We start from the raw sequence: 17766 nt of genomic DNA on the forward strand, positions 1-17766 counted from the left end.
CTGCAATGGCACCCCCCCCCCCCCCCCCCCCCCAAATCATCGGTGAACGAAGCTGCGGCAGCTACAACCACTGTACGGCGAGTACGCGGTTACTACAGCTGACAATGATGATAATATTTCCTCTGTACGGTTCACTTGTATTTAGCTGACAAACACATCTAATGTCGTGGTCTGTTGCAGAAGCAACAGCCACTGCCTTTTGCTGTGTTCAAGTTACACTATGGGTCAACTGTACCATTATATACCATACGTTCACCCATTCTGACTCAAGCACTTGGTCATCTTGATCACAAGCTCATTTGTGGTTTGGCTTGGAAATTCGCACCTCAGTCTATGCATGAATTTATATATGCCCTATTTTTCGAATACATTTAAGCACGATGTAGCCTCGAAAGTGGATAAAAATGTCCGGAAAATGAGTAGAAGTGTGGGGGGACAGTGTGTGTGAATTGCCCTCGAGTTCATGGTCCTTTTGATTAAACAGGAAATTCCATTGACTCTAGGAGCTTTCAAATGTTGAGAAGGTGACGAGTTTTCACGGAGTGGCCCTTTCCTAATTTTGTGTTTTGTTACCGAATAACCGGGGCGGCAGGTTGATATCCATGGTTCGACCAACAAGAAACAAAGTGCGGTTGAATTTTGAATGCGTCAATCAGTCGGAAAAACCTATCACACATCAAAATTAAAAAGTTAAGATTTCTCAAAATGGGGCCATCATGGAGAGTTGAATAGGCCCTCTTCTATCGAAGCTTCAGCAGCTTAAGATGCACTCGAGGTTATCCGATGACGCTTGAAGTGAACACCATCTTCTTATATAATATGTGCAATTAAAGCTGCCATACTGGACAAAAAATGCCAGTCTACAGTTCACGATACGGATAGGACGATACTCTTAAAGTCGATTATAATGAGATTAGTCTATTTTCTTTCTGATCACAGTCTAAACACTCCTACATTTCACTTGAGTTGATTAAATTCATCCAAGCAACAGAACCTGTGAGAGGGTTTCCGAAGATTGAAAACTGCCTGACCCTGCCACCGCACTGGCGAGTTCTGGTGGGACATGAATTTCACGCTATCTCATATATGCTACTAACCCAAAAAGCCAAGCACACTGTTTCTTCATGCTGGAATGGGCTTCATCAATTTACCTATCACCAATATCAGTCTCATAGTAATGTGTTTTATCCTGAAGAAAATATTTTTTGCTTCCGTTTACAAGGCTCATTGTTTATGCAATCCGGGTTATACGGGCCCTGCTTGCACCGAATGGGTTGGAGAATGGACAGAATGGTCTCCATGGGATAAGTGCCATCCAGCATGTGGGGATGTTCGATATGCCGTTCGCGTTAGAGACTGTCTGTCAATGAAACCAGAGGCCGTGGAAAAACGCGAATGTCTTGGTGCGTCCATCGAATATGCAGCTTGCGCGGAACACACTTGTGCTCGTAAGTATCATGCCGGTGCTGATTCGTGGGACTACTAATGTTTATTCTTTAGGCACGGAAGGTACATTTATCAACACGTACTTTGCAATACGACAAAGCTCCATAGCCACGAGTATTTCGGCGGCTGCAATAGCCTGTACGTTGGTCACGGGCACATGGGCTCTATTTGCCTGGGGCGTTATTGGTAACCTGATACTGAACATAAACCGTAAGCTGCAGAAAAAGCGAGGTAAGACACGTTTTCATTCACGGAATGATTTATTAACATGACACCTTATCCCCCTAAAGTTTATTTGAGAATAAGTGGTTTAGCCAAATTTTCCCACCTTGAGGACTCATATGCAGTGGTGTAGCTTGAATGCTGTGGGGATCTCACTCAGGGATAGAAAGAGAATGAACTAGATGTGCTGGTAGATCAAAACCAATCACACCATTCACATTCTCACTTGCCACAAAATAGATCTGAGTTATTCGTGTAATAGAGCTTTTTAATTACTGTCAAGTTGAGGATTCTTGAGCGGATAGGCCATCAGGACAATTTCTATTCGGACATGTAATCTACCCTCCCTTGATGGATTACTTCCAACATAATAAAAATTAAGCAAGTAGATGCAAAACCTTTGTCGTTCCCGCTGCAAGATACTCAATAAATCCAGCTGTAACTCTGAAAAACACAAAGGCTGGGGTCGTTTGCTTCTTTCCTCTGTGCGAGAAATACTGTCTTTAAGTACGCTAACTAGTCTAAACACTTAATGCAGTCTAATATTTTTGACGGATAATTTGTTATCGAGGGTATTCTGGAACGTCGCAGGATTTGCTTATTCCAAGAGTAGTTGTCTGGGGGAGGTGAGTTCTGTACAGAAGGGATAAATTTTTCTAAAGCCTTTGTCTATTGGTGGAGAAACTAATCTTTTGTTTCTCACTGGATATAACTATAACTGATCAGCAGTACCTATTAGTATGAGGACGGGTGAAAAATATACAGTGCACGTCAGAGGATAAAGTTGTAAACTCTATAGTGTGTTCAACAGATATGTCATTTTATTAGAGCAACCATAATGAGCACTCTTTCTGGCTTCTCTTCCAGACACAGGACACGGAGTTAAGAGCAAGCGAGCAGCTTCTGCGGACACAACTGCTGACGAAATAAAAGAGAGTGAGGCTCAAGGCCAATGAAGGTTTTTCATACTAACCATTGCATTGACTGTGTTCAATTGGGATAATTCATATCAGTTCTACGTTTATATCATTGTTCATTTTTTCGTCTCTGCGAGTGGAGGTGGTAAAAAATCGTACGGATGAGACTGGGTAAAATGAATAAATCTCGGAACAGAAGAGATGTTCTGTTCGGATGTGTGACAACTGAATTTACTGCATAATCGTAGTGGAATAATTTGTTAAGCGTTCCACGGGATTTGACGGTCTCAAAAATAAAGCTTGTCCATCCATAGTTTCATTCTATGGGACATTTTGGCCAATCGAGTTTGGGCAAGTTGTATTCCATCACATTCTGCAGATTTATTAATCGAGGGAATTCAGGCCAACCGTATACCCGTCACATGAAATTTTTTTCTTATACTGATTGGTGTACTTTTGCAAAAAGCAATGTTTGCATTCAAATAAAATTTTTCCGTCTCAAGAGACAACATACGAAACAGTCTTTTTTTATCTCTGAATCGGGTGATTAATTGAAACCGGTTGAATTCCGTACAAATATTGTGAATTGTTCACTGAATCAGAAAAACCAATTCATCAGAGTTTCATCGAGTGTTGGGTAGGGCCTTGTGCAACTTTCTTTCTGATTTATAATGTTTAACTTTAATCGATACCAAATAACGTGCAATAGACCTGTGAATTGAAGTTGGTTGTAAGAAAGACCACACATTGTTTTTTCTGTGTTCTCGCATATTCGGTCAGACTATAGGGCTTAATTGTGCAGCAGCCGATTTTGTTTGTTTTCCTTCTTGCTTCTGCCAGGGTTAATTCAGTCCGCACATGAGATTTGTTGGGCATCTGTTGTATCAATACTAATGAGCATCTGACCTAGGGCGGGGCTTGTTCATGTAACACCTGCTTACACCAGGTTTCAAGTTGATCTAACGGACGGATATGTTGTAATGGTGAGATGACTTGGCAATTTTTAAGAGGCATCATCCTGCTAGTGAAGTCATTCTATTTTGAAAAGCGCAGAAGCGCTGTACAAATGGGAATCATCAGTGGTGAGTTGTGCCTGGTTGCAGATACTACAAGATATGACTGCCAACAGCTGTCAGTGGCGTTGTCAGTCTCTATCCAGATTGCCTGAGTGAATGTCTGGAGGTGTAGGCACGTCGGAATAATTGTGGTAAGCTAGCACCAAGTCCTTTCCCCGTCCACCTTTCACTCTTTTCTTTACAACAGGGCTTTCAAATAAATCATGGTTGTACGGCAGTGAAGCATCAGTGTTGAACACTAATGTCATGCTGTCGATGATGATGATGAGATGATGAGTGGTGAGCATCTCGTGAAACTCAGACTTTGGAAACCGTGACCCTGCAATCAGTGGTTCAATATTTTACCGTTCAACTACAAGCTGTGGTTAGCTCCCACTTGGAGAGGTTGGAAACTCTGAGTTCTGTGTGGTCGTTTCTGTGATCGTAGGACGAATGGTGCTATGTCTTGTCTAAGGAGAAGCTAGCTCCCTGCTGCTGCTGCTACTCCTAATGAATAAAACAGCTCCACAGTGCTTCTCGGTCAGACGGAATCTCTTTTGAAGCTCTGGTTTAAGTGGTTTTGGCTTAGTTAGTTAGTTACTTGGTTATTTATTTATTTATTTAGTTAGTTAGTTAGCTAGTCAGTCAGTTAGTTAGTTCAGTCAGCACTAAGACTTATAATGACTTGTAATCTCCCTATCTTCCAATGTGACTGGGAGACGTGGGTAATTTAAGGTCAATTGGCTAATTTACCACGTTGAAGGCCTCTTCATCTTGACTTTGGTTAGGTGACCATAGGGGAATGAGATTTCCAGTGAGAATGTTCGGACTGTAAATCGGGACTGCGAAACTTAAGTCATCAATCTTCAAGTAGTTTATTTTCCAAAATATTTTGCATGGACCATAAAGCACCCGTATGCATGTCGACAAGGTCGAATGGCACAGTTAATTCAGTCCCTTAATAAAAGATGAACCTAATAGCGCTCAGTATTTGACGTTAGTTTACAGCCAAAACGGTGCACGGCAATCGAAATATACATTCCCTTCAAGTTCAGCTCTGAACCTATCCGGGATGATCCATGAAAGAACGAGAAGTTTGATCAAACATACAGAGGGACAAACGTGCGTAGCGAACACCCAAAGGCCACCTAATGATGATATTTGGCATTCGTCAATACAGATTGGAAGTTTTGGCTCTCTGACGCCACGGTAAATATGCTCATCAGTTTCCGAGCTTGCACTGTCACAGCTAAGTTATCAGCACTTTGGAAGTTTTGGGGCGTCATCGGCCCCACAGTCTACGTGCAAAGCAGTGGAACATGGTGTGGTGTTCAACAATGCATTGCGTTGAGGTTTCTTTAAAGGCCATGAAAGATGTATGTTATGTATATGACCAACTTGTACTGGGGGAGGCTAGACGTTTTACTTTCTAGAACTGTTACCCTTGGTTTGTGTCCGGCGTTCAACTTGCATACACATCTTGCCTCTGAAATACGAATATGCAATGACCGAGTGAAGTTAGCGGAAATTCAAACTCAATGCGCAAACTATATATATATATATATATATATAATCCTACTTTATTTAATGAGCACTATCCGCCGCGGAGAAATCTAGAAAATGGTTTCAAAAAATACTATGCGGTCATGCATGTTGCATTATTAGTGATAGTATTAGCACAGTTTTACAAGGTACATTTCATAGCAGGCTCCAGAATGTGGACTATAGTATGCCCCTTGGAACACCGGGGCACGAGACACCCATAGGATGGTTCCAACGCATGTCTTGGCTCGTCATTCTTTTTCCGCTTCGCTTTGCGAGGTTTTTGTCCAAGTGGTCAAGTTGGTCCTATTCAAACGAACCGGATTCATGTAGACGTCAGTATCTCGACGAACATGAGTTTAATTTCTCCCAAGTTCACGAAAGACCGTTATTGTCCCCGACGTCAAAATCTGGTTATTTCACAGTGACTATTCTGTAAAAGTTCCAGAGTAGACCCACAAATGCAAAAGCACCGTGTCACAAAATCAATAAACCAGCGTTTGAACTGAATAATCAATGCAGTGGCGCGTGGACATAATGGTACCCCTCCTACTAGCTTAGTGTTTCTGCATGTGTAGACAATTATGTCCTCATCAGACCAGTTTTCCAGTCGTCCTCATGTATCAGATACGATTTAATACATTGTGTTATTTCTGGCTAGCCTTTGGATTTGTCACCGCAGCCATGAACCACTCATTCTGCAACGACCTTGTCCCGAAGGTTTTTTCTGTAGAACAAACGGAGCTGACAAATCCAATATTTGGTTCGGAATACAACACAATGCAAACGTTGTTTTCGTTGGAATTTGAGAAAGCGTTTGAGCCCGTGTACAATGAACCATGTCTGCTCAAATGTAAAGGAAATGAGTCTTGTACGGTACGTCTTCGGGAAATGTTTCGAAAACAGCTACTCAGATTTGGGCAAGGGTCTAGCCGATTTGAATCGGACCTTCTAATGGAACATGGAGACTTTACAACCTACGTCAATCGAGAGAAAAGTCGTTGGTCAATGAGCACACAGTCGTTTTTCGTCACCGGCTGCCTGGGCATATGCGGCATGTTATGGAGGAAACAGATGCATGATATTTATAGCTGTCTGTGCCCTAATCCGTGCCAACATCAACAGCAATGTCGTGTGGAATCGTGCACACAAGTCGGGATTTTCGAACATGACTATACCTGTGAATGCCCATCAGGTCAAAAGTGGGATTCTGATATGCATGTTTGTTTGAGCAGAGATTACGTAGAACTACACGATGGCCAAATAAAGGTAAGCAATTGATGGTGTGTGAACTAACCACTTTACTTGACTTTGTCAGTTTCACGATTACTGTGATGATAGAGAATCGATCTGTAAAGTTCGCACAAACATTAGGTCAACTGCATAGAACATTCCTTGATGTAAGAAAAGTAGTAAAAAAATCGTCCGGCTGCAAAACCCTTTCGGTGCCCAACTTCCATGCCATCAGAAGGGAGCACAAGTGCTGGGATACTCCAGGGTTGCCCAAACCTAGACAGGAAAGTCGAGAGGCAGAAGTCAGGTTTGAACCATGGCCTTCCGGTTAGTAAATCTGTGCTCTAACCAATGAGCCATCTCTCCCCTTAGGCAAGTGGTAATCTCGTCTGAAGGAAACTACCCACACAGTTGCTGAAACTTCTTCGACAGCTCACGACCGGTTTCGGCTTTCTTGTGACTCATTAGGTAGGCGCAGTCCCCGTCCACCTTATGTCCTACACGAAACCAAATTACACGAAATCAGCGAAACACACATTTGCAAACAAAATTGCTTTCATGAGAAACCCACCCGGAACCCAGTCGAATCTCTCGCTCATGCTGTTTCTAAGCAACTGTATGTGACGCACCAGGCCACCTCATGCTTCAGTTCGTACGATATTCGAGATAGTGCGATGCTTGCATGGACGCAATACACTACTAATTAGGTTGCTGAAAATTCCTCGATGGTCCACGGCCGGTTTCGCCTTTTTGGGGGCTCATAAGGTCACCGCAGTTCCCGAGCGATTCAGCTGGGTTCCAAGTGAGTCTCCCACAAAACCAAATTTGTTTGCAAATGAGTGTATTTTTCTGATATGTTTTTAATTTAAACTAGGATTCTCAAATGTGGTCTAAGCGACAGTAAAGCTTGAAGACAGCACTGCGTCGACGAACTGACCCTCAGACCAATGGAGCACTTCCAAATCATCCTCAACGCAGACCTATCAGCTCTTACGCACCAGGTTAACTGTAATAAAATCAAAGAAGCAGAAACCAGCGGGCCGACGGGACATTCCAACATGGAGGAATTGGAAGTAGTTCCCAGGAGTGGGGGGTTTCTTCCTTGAAATTGAACGTTATGGGACTTGTTCCTCTGGCAATACAATGCTTGTCCGCTCGTATTATTTTTGTACAATCTTTCCTCTACTGATCAAGAAGGGCATTATCCATCCAGTGCTAAGAGTATGCAGAGAGGATAGATGGTTAACCAACAGCTGACTGGATGCGCGAGATCAAACGCACTATTTTAGTTGCTTCACTTCTAATCCCGTTAAATGTTTATTCATATACTCTGATCTTTAACCGATTGATTTTCGTGCACTAATTTAAGACAGAGTAATTCTCCATTGATGGTGAATTCAGTCAGATTCGTCTGTGTCACGTCAAACCTGTACGGTTTGGCATTACTAGGAATGATACTTATGGCAAAACCAGTTATAAAGCTGAAAATCATCGTTAAATGACGTGTATTTTTGCAGATTTAACTCGATTCATAAACAAAATGACTTTAATAACATCTGTTGGAGTCTTCAGAGTGACCCGGTCGTAGTAGGGGAAAAACAAATGATCATGAAGCATACTGATTTTTTGGGAGAGTTTTATGGGTTTATGGTCATTTTGGAGTGCGGCTGATCACAACATCGGATCTGTGGAAGTAGCGCGATAGAAACGAGCTGTCGGTCAAAATGCAGAGGTTTACCGCGTTGGCGACATGGTATGCTTCGGCTCAAAGGGTACAGGGTTTTTGGATCTAGATTTAATGCCATAAAAATTAGCAGACAACTGAATATTTGTCAGCCAAATATTGACGCATGAGGAAATTCATTATTTCACTGAATAACATATGGTGTCCCCGAATCTCTGTCCTAGTAGCAAGGATAGTTTTCCTGGCTAAGCAATCTATGAATAACCTACTCTCTTCCGACGAACTTAAAACTGGTGAGTCGACTGCGACTGATTAAGAAAGATTCGGGAGAAAATTGGTCGTAGTTTACTGTACACTGCTTGATGAAATGAACTTCAGATAAGTCTGATCACCAGTAGAGTTAGAAGCAATTCACCTATTTCTTTCGCAAGTAACCTCAGACAACAATCAGTTCGTTAATTTTTTCCAGCAAAAACCTTTTTCCCGTCCTGGTGAGTGTGATGAAGAAACGAAATGCCACTCTGAGGGAACCTTATATTGTCGGCATGATTCTGTTGCAATGGTGAGTTGTACGCTTGTTTGTTAGTCAGTTGTGAATAGGATGTACGCCGTCCGCAATCAGAAAATTTGTGATAGGCGCCATGTTTAATGCTTGAAAAAAGCTCTCTTTTCTCTTATTCACAAGCTGCTATTACGTAACCAACTAATAAGAAATTCTAGAACTTGATTCATGTAGTTCTGACTTGGACCGTACATCGACCAGGAACTAAATCTCCACAGATGGGCTGTAAACTAAATCGTCGCTACTATGATTTGTCCTTCTTTTTTCCTTGCTATTCCGACCGTTTATGCACCTTGTTAATAAAAGCCTCCAACGTATTTGCGGGAAAAGTTAAGAAAAGTGATTTGATTTGGCGTTCTGTTTCCCTACCGTACCCTATTACATGATGCGACCGTCTGGTTATAAGCTCTATTTCACCCTTCATTAATAAAGTGGCTAACACCATCAATCCTATTGCGACTTTTGCGTGACTAAACTGGGACTAAAATAAGCTGTCTGGTTTGACGGGACGTCATCTTTTGTGGGCTTTATTTGCGGACTGTTTAGATGTTGAACAACCTAAAGCAAAAAATAAATTTCCGGCAACGAAGATGCTGGTACGAAATTCCCCTGATGCTGGTTACAACGAACGAATATGCTGAAGATAAAAAATGCGGTGCAATCAGAAATCCATCTGCTGGTACTGATATCTGATGACATAGACGATGCAAGCTCCTTCTCTTTCGTATCTCAGACCAATTATGGATTTCATTTATACTGAGCTTGTCCCTTGTCTACTGCGCGCCTCATTTGGTAGTAAAATGGCTATCTAACAAGACCCTTAATCTCCCCACCATTACGAGACAAACTCACCATAGTTTATTCACGTCATAGGTTGACAAACAATAATGCTTTCGTGATATCTTCTTCTGGGTAATACGGAAAGATTTCTTACAAGACTTACCACCAGTTGTCCATACTAGTGAAGCAGTGATAAACTGTAACTTGTGGGTCGAAATGTGAAGACTGTTTACGTCAAGGTCGATTGGCCTGGGTAGCCAACAGCCACATAAGCACATCTGGAAGACTCAACGATCGTATGAATGCTTTCTGAGTGCACAGACCCCGGTTTTTGGGTGAGCGAATTGCAATGACCTCAGCTGAGGCCAGAAACTAGTATTAAACGGATTTTGGTGGGTGGATAGACCCTTGGTACAGTATTCGACAAGTGGTAGTGAGGTTAATCGAACGACTGGTATCAGCCAAATGAGTGATTTTTGCACTGGCAATAGACCTTCTCGATCCAGCTATCAACCAAAAATGGATTATGCTTCTGTGCTCTCTTGACTAACTGCCCTATATATTCTTCTGGACAATATCAAGCATAGGAGTAGACTACCATGCTTTCAGCATGAACCGACGGCATTTCTTTAAGATGTGGGGGTACCGGCTCAATAGCCGTGAACCACACCTTGAGTGAAGTAGCTGGGAAGGTTTTCCATACTGTATAGTGTTAAGTCAGATGGTCTGCGACCAAGTCTCACTTGGAAAGGGAGACTGATAAAGATGAATTTTTTTCGCTGTAACCGGCTCGGTTTTCTTACTTGTAGCAGCCGTGTGTTTTAAGGTGAGCTTGTCCGGATAATCATTTCTCGGAATCATGGTAGCTAGCGAGTTACGCCTGGCTTTAAGTTTTCTTCCAGAGCAGATTTATCTTGCTCTTTCAACATGACACCGAACAAACTTTTGTTTCAGTTGGACGAAGCTGTCCAAGTTAGTGCGTTGTTCAGTTCAGATCGCTAAATTTTAAACTGAACTTTTAACATCTGTACGTCCAGAAAATGTAAAAAAAGCACCATTATTTGCCGGATGTTAATTGAATGACCTGACGTGCTTGAGTAAGTCTCGTTAAGATTTCCGGTAGTTCTGAGGATCATCGCCCACAGAAGGGCGTTCTTTCTCTACTTGGGTAGACGTCATGGTTCTAAGGGTGATCTACAATAACAATGGCAAAGAATGGGCCTAATAGAGAACCTATTGCGACACTCAAAGAGTTGTTACAGTCTTTCTTTGATTTGAAACTGAATATCAAATGTGCATTGCAACATTGATTCCCGTAGACCATCAATAGGAATATTTGGGTTGATGTTTTATTCTTTCATACAGTCACAGAGACAACAGATTGTTTCTTCGAGCAGGACTTCAGTCAGGAAGGGAGATACGTCCAATGACGTCGTGTGCTTCTTGTCCACATTCAATTCCTTGATCTCATCTAAGAATGTAAAATTGTCTCATAGGCTGTAATGACGAATCCTACACCGAATCTGTTTGAGAGTTTCAGCTAGTCATTTATCCGGGGATATAGGGTCTAAGCGAACGATAGGGTTCGTGGATTTCAGGTATTCCATTGAGCCTCAGAATAAGCGGTTAATCCTATTTGGTCTGAGTAGTGGTGCCGGCATTTTGCATCCACTTCGGGAAACAAGTATCTTTCATCCAGTCTGAATGGTATTGTCTTTGTGTAGATGGCTTCTGAATTTACTTTCCTCATCATGTATCAAGGACTTCTTGTCAAGGCATTCATCCTTATACATGATCATCATGCCACTCTCTCAACCCAAACGCGTGAGAAGTACAACTTAGCGGATATTTGAACCAACTTATGCTTAGATAACACAGTTTGCACCCTCGTGATAGAAACTCACACAAAGTGGCATTGAGTTCGGCTCTGAAAAATCTATGAGCATATATTCGTGGATCATTTGAAAATTGTGATCTAAGTTTTTCACAACATAATTGTTTATTTAGGTGTGCGTGACTCTTTGTCGGACGTTCTAGGAAAAAAAGCGTTCACTAAATCCGAGGAACGAGGGAAATCGCTATCATCAAAAGCGTCCCCAACATGCCGCTGGTTAAAGCATCGTTCAAGTTTAAGTGAAATCAAACGTGAAGTGTCTGTTTGGTTTAGGGTACTTCTTTTTGATAATCTCTAGTCTGGTCGTATATAAACGCAACGTGTTTTCAAAGGTAACGGGGATAAGATCTTCATTTAAATCAATAAATGTATTCGTTTCAGCAGGCGTGACGCAAAATCGCAAATAACGGTTCCGCTCTTTAATCGTTACAGGAACCCTACGAGTACGTAATTCATGCATAGGGGTTACTGCACTATTAAGAACACAAGTTGAAAGATAATGTTTTTGCAGCTTTTTCCTTCAGTCATCACAGATCTAAGACCTGCAAAGCTAAGAGGGAACGATCTATTCAAGTAAAAAAAGAACAACGTTTTTATTTCATTCCAAACGTTGTATCCCAGCTTATTGTGCCACTATTGGGAAATATGTGCTTGGATCCAAAAAGAGTGTCAAAAATAAAACAAAAAGTTCTGATCTTTTGGCATTTATGACTTATAGCGGAAATGTTGATTTGGAAGTTTGAACACGATCGAGCTTCTGATCTTCAGTAAACAGCAGGTTAAGTTAAATAACGCTTTATTATTTAGAGATTTCGTGAGTCCATGTAACTGAGTTAGACCTAGATACATTCATACAGAATATACATATGATATATACATGATAGTTTTTTTTACATAACTCACAGTAGAAAGTCGTAAATACATTTTGAGTTCAAACTTCAACGACACATCATTTTACTCTATAGCTTACCTCTTCAGTATTGTGGATATCTTCGACAACTGATGGGAAATTGATTTCTGCATCATCGATGTTCTCCTAAAATTCTGCTTCGTAGGAAGGACGGTGTGTTTGCAGGCCGCAATACTTTGGTGTGCGATGTGAACGGCCAGTCAATGCCTGCGAACAACTCGTAAGACATCCAGATTTGCCTAACGGTGGCCTGCGCATCCCAGGCCACATTGCCTGCAACGTGATCTATGCTGGGAACCGATGTCATTCACATACCAGTGGTGAGGGAGATATCTACTACCGATGCAGCTGCAACGGAAACCCATGGGTTCCGGATCCAGGTCTGGCCTACGATAATTGTTTGAAAAAACGAACGGTGTGTGATTCGGCCATTTGCATTCACGGAGATTGTATGACTAGTGAACAAGGAGGTAAGGTGAGTAAACGCTTTGCTTCATTAAATGCCCTCGCAGGCACCACAAGGGATGGGAATCTGTTCACGTCTCAAATTGGTTTTTGATTGGATGCCAAGTAGAACAAAGTTATTCGTTTCTACAGGTGTTGTGTCCGGGGAAATCTACCAAAAAGGACTTATTACTTTTGTGGGAATTATCGGCTTAATAGGTGAAAAACATGGGTCTTTGTCACCTTGCAAATAACACTCATCGCTGCTTATTCAAATACGCTCACTGGCGGTTAGCCCATAATTTGATTGGCTGTGCGGCACTTGGGGCTTAAGTTGGAGTTGCTATCTGGGTGATCGAGGCTCGAGTTCGTCTTCACTAAATAGCTCATTTGACTGGATGAAAGGCGGTTTCGTGAATCCGTACTACTATGGGCAGATAGTGTTTTCAGTCTGTACAGTGCTGGTCTCATCTTAACGGAAAATACCGAAAAACAATAATAGAGCCAAATAAGAGTGGATTCTTGATGGAATTACGGTACCTGTTACTTTGAAGTCACATTTATCCACAGGAATGATTTATCACAAATCGCTACTCAACAGCCGTAGTAAAATTTAGTCAAACCACTCTGAACAAGTTTGAATCGCTGCTCTTCCGAGCTGCACGCCATTACTTCATTAATATACGCACCATAAAATCCTTTCTGTGAATGTTTATAAGTACATAGTAAAGTTTCACAGATGCATATTTCTGGCAAGTGATTATGCGAGGGCAAACTTGAAACTAGTTGGGAAGGTTGAGCGAGTACGTCGGCTGGAGCTTACGTTACCCGTAGATCTCTAACGGAATGAAAACGACGTGACCTTAAAATGCGAGAGTTAATGAGTGACTTGATAATTGAGTTCAAATGAAACCCCTGAGACACCAGAGCTTGTACAGTATCTATTTCATCTTCGTTCGATCACTCAGGGTTGGCCACGACAAGCAACCAAAGTCAGCTGCGTCACATTATCCACTCTAGCAGCCGGTTCAAGCAGCTGGTCTAACTGGGTCCGTCATTGAAATTCTTAACGAACTGAGCCTGTTCGGTAGGAAGTCAGGCAACAGGATATTTGTGAAGGGAGTCCTTACAGATCGTTCAGACGGTGTCTGGTAATCTGTCTGAGAATTAACAACCCGGATCCACAAATAGGTAACCCGTACGGCTACTTTTTTGTATTAACTTTCTTTCAATTATTTTCTAATCCTTTCTTCCTTTTTGATAGTACGGCATTTGTGAGCCCATTTTGGTTGTTCGTGCTTCTGGTTCTGCTGTCAGTGATGATCACGATGTCACTGATGCCGAGGATGATCAATGTAAGACAAAGGTTATTATAACAGAATGGTTTGGCCCACGAAACACCAATGGTACTTGCCTCTTAACGCTAAATCATATGCGCATTAACTAGTTCCCGAAAAATGTTTCCGTTTTTCATTCCCGTCAATAATACTCGGTCTCATTTTGTGGATTTCAACCCACCGTGTACGCTGAAATAAATACGTTCAAGAAAGACAAGCTGGTGAAAGTGGACCATTTTGACTGGGCCCTTCAAACTAAGTATTGAGATCTTACAAGAAAACGGTGCTCCGCAGAAGGCATCATACCTAAGAAGTTTCAGAACCAACTAATGGGGAAAGACAAAATCCAGTTAGACACAATAGTGGTGACTTAGAAGTGTAGATCCATGCAGTCTGTTAGCCTGTACTTTTAATATGGGCTTTTCAAGAGTGCTTATTTTTTCACTTCCGCCGACTAGTGAACAAAATGGCTTTGGGAAATATTCTAATATGAATTCCCAATTGAAATAACATACTTAGAGGCAATTCTATAGAATATGCGTTTTCAATAAGTATGTATACTTTTTACTTTCAAGTATTTTCAAGCACAAACGACTTTCTATTGTTCTTCTAGGTTTATTGTCTTTGCTATCCGGGTTTTTCCGGAAGTGCCTGCAGTCTGTGGGTTGGCGAATGGTCAGAATGGTTACCGTGGGATACGTGCAGACCCGGATGCGGAGACGTGCGTTACACAGTCCGGACGCGCAACTGTCTTTCATTGATGAAAAATTCAACCGAACAGCGTGAATGTCTCGGTGCGTCCGTAGAATATGCAAAGTGTGGTGAGCACCCATGCGCACGTAAGTTTACAGACATTCAAACGGTGATTAAGAATGAAATCTGGAAATTTGACTCTCTAGTTAGTAAACTTGAAGATTAATCTGATTAATTAGTTGTCTCTCAATCGTGATCTGACTTGGCAACGTAGATGAGCTGAGGTTCGCTTGGGAGAAGGACTGAGACACTGCCGGGTTGCCCTAGCCTGGACATGAGCAATCGAGATTTCGTGGTTGGATTCAGACCACAGATCTTCCAGTCAGTAAGTTTCCCTCTTAACCGGTGAGCTATCTGGAAATCGGTATTCAAGGTGAACATGATGCTGATGGTAACTAAGGAACTACACCTGATTGTCGAGTCCAAAGAATGGTTAAACCTGGCTATCGGAAAGTTTTCCACCGGGAAAACATACTACCATATTTAGAATAATAAGCCAACTGAATCATAAAGCGGTGAAACATATTCAGTTGAACAATGTGATAAACGAGCGATTTAGTTAAGTTCATCGTTACCATCAACATAATCTGTGCATAAGCGCATTCCACCAACTGACCATAAACTTTATGTTCCTTTGGAGACGACCACACAGTTAATGAGCTTATGCGCATCAATTTTACATATAGGGCCGGTTGAGAAATCAGTTCAAGACTATCTGATTGTTTACTACTATAATTGCGGTGCCAATCCATGTTCTCTTGTTCCTTTTTTTACAGGAACCGAGGGGTCATACATTGATACTTATTTTGCTGTACGACAAGATGCCATCGCAGCAACAGTGGCAACCGCTGCAATCACGTGTGCCGCGATTTCACTAACTTGGATATTTTTCTTTTCTTCTCTGGTCAGTAGGGTCATCCATGGATTGCTAGCGAGGTTACAACAAAAACGGGGTGAGTCTAGATGTAGCTCATCTTCTGCCATAAGTAATAGACCATAGAGATCATTTGAGTGATAGGGCCGACTTTAACATTTCGTGATTATACCCCGGTGAGCAGTGGAGAGCATACGATTCGGACACATATATACAGCTTCACTATAACCTGGTTTGCCAATCCATGCTCTCTTGTTCCTTTTTTTACAGGAACCGAGGGGTCATACATTGATACTTATTTTGCTGTACGACAAGATGCCATCGCAGCAACAGTGGCAACCGCTGCAATCACGTGTGCCGCGATTTCACTAACTTGGATATTTTTCTTTTCTTCTCTGGTCAGTAGGGTCATCCATGGATTGCTAGCGAGGTTACAACAAAAACGGGGTGAGTCTAGATGTAGCTCATCTTCTGCCATAAGTAATAGACCATAGAGATCATTTGAGTGATAGGGCCGACTTTAACATTTCGTGATTATACCCCGGTGAGCAGTGGAGAGCATACGATTCGGACACATATATACAGCTTCACTATAACCTGGTTCGACCCTTGCCAACCTCGAGTGGTCTTCAGTTGGATCAAATAACCATTCTTCATATCTCTGGTTCACTTGGTTTCCTAACTACTATAGGGGTTACAGCGATATAACATATTCTAATTCCTCTATTAAAAGCATTATTTTCATCCCACAGCCATCTATTTTCCCTCCAAGACAGCTTACAAAACGTCATTATCTGTTGCTTACTTGAGCTGATTTTAATGCACTTGTGTTAGAAAGACTTTGATTAGGTGCCAATTGAAAATATCTTGCTATTTGTGCATGAAGAAAGCAATGACCTTAGGTGGCGGGAATGAACCCAGCTATCGTGTTGCTTTCAAATCGTCCAACAGTTACAGTTCCCACACGGTTAGCGCAAAATTTCCGATAGATGAGGAGGAGGAAGGTGGTTAAAAGAAGATTCATTAGGGACTACTTGTAACAATACGTGAGTCCTTGGATGTTTTCTGCATCGATACATTGTTTCCAGGGTCTGTTCAAAAAGAAGCTGTTGTGATCCTGATATGAAGGTGGTTCGAATTGAATTGAGGGCTACGGGGTCTTCGCGCCTTCCTGGGCGAAACCCATGTGATCTTGCATGCAAATGGCCAGAGACATTGCATAGCACGCAACGCAACTGTTTGCAACGGCACGCATGCCTAGTTAAAGTTCACCTGTAACTGTGTGCTAGGGCTTTGCCCGCTGAGGTTCGCGAGTAGCACTCGGTCAATCGTGGTGGTGACAATTTATTTCGTTAGGATGCTCAGATGTGTTTATTTTGAGGTTGCTCAAGGAAGCACAATCGTACTACTGTTTGTGTTTTAAAGACGAGATGAATACTCAATTCACAAATGCTCGAAGTTGAAACGCAATGTCTCCGTTCTTAATAAAATAGGGCGGCAAAAAAGCTGTTGCACAGGATAGTTATGCTGATGAGATAGTCACGTCCAAGTAACGCAACTGAAAATTCTGTGCTCTCCAGGTCTTAGATACGAAAAGAAGGTCCTCTTTCAAACAATAAGGAGGTTAGCTGTTGTGAAAAACACGAACGCTTGAAGAGAGTATTTTACTCACCGTCCATTAATAAGAATAAATCAGGTCACCTTCAAGGACATCCACAATCTTTTATTGCAGACCCCAGTGGAAAAACCAGGTACAGCTACTTTTAATCATCATAAACATCATCATCATCATCATCAACATCGACAGCATGACATCAGTGTTCAACACTGATGCTTCGCTGCCGTACAGCCATGATTTATTTGGAAGGTCTAGTCCGAAGAAAAGAATAAAGATGGACAGAGAGAGGACTTGGTGCTACCTTACTACAATCATACACTTCCAGACATTCATTCAGGCAATCTGGTCAGAGACAGACAAAAAGAACACCACCGACATCGGTGAGCAGCCGTGTCTCCAACCAACTGCAGTGGGTATCACGCGTCCCCATCCTGGAAGGTGAGTAGCACCGACAGCACCCAAGCGTTTCGTGATCTCCTTCATACTCCTCTGCCA

General features: G+C 42.1%; 1 protein-coding gene across 1 annotated transcript in view; it reads left to right on the forward strand.

The window, feature by feature from the left end:
* T265_15056 (hypothetical protein) overlaps positions 1-16663 on the forward strand; it is a gene marked incomplete at both ends in the record, with an annotated part of 23438 nt that extends 6775 nt beyond the window's left edge. Inside the window, 8 exons of the mRNA XM_009176409.1 lie at positions 1223-1448; positions 1501-1677; positions 5793-6451; positions 8569-8661; positions 12391-12720; positions 14640-14865; positions 15924-16100; positions 16556-16663. Of these exons, the coding sequence (XP_009174673.1) occupies positions 1223-1448; positions 1501-1677; positions 5793-6451; positions 8569-8661; positions 12391-12720; positions 14640-14865; positions 15924-16100; positions 16556-16662 (1995 nt within the window). The remainder of the gene's footprint in view (positions 1-1222; positions 1449-1500; positions 1678-5792; positions 6452-8568; positions 8662-12390; positions 12721-14639; positions 14866-15923; positions 16101-16555) is intronic.
* Between the last annotated feature and the right edge of the window lie 1103 nt (positions 16664-17766).

This window comes from Opisthorchis viverrini (genome assembly GCF_000715545.1).
Source record: "Opisthorchis viverrini unplaced genomic scaffold opera_v5_343, whole genome shotgun sequence".
Classification (NCBI taxonomy): domain Eukaryota; kingdom Metazoa; phylum Platyhelminthes; class Trematoda; order Opisthorchiida; family Opisthorchiidae; genus Opisthorchis; species Opisthorchis viverrini.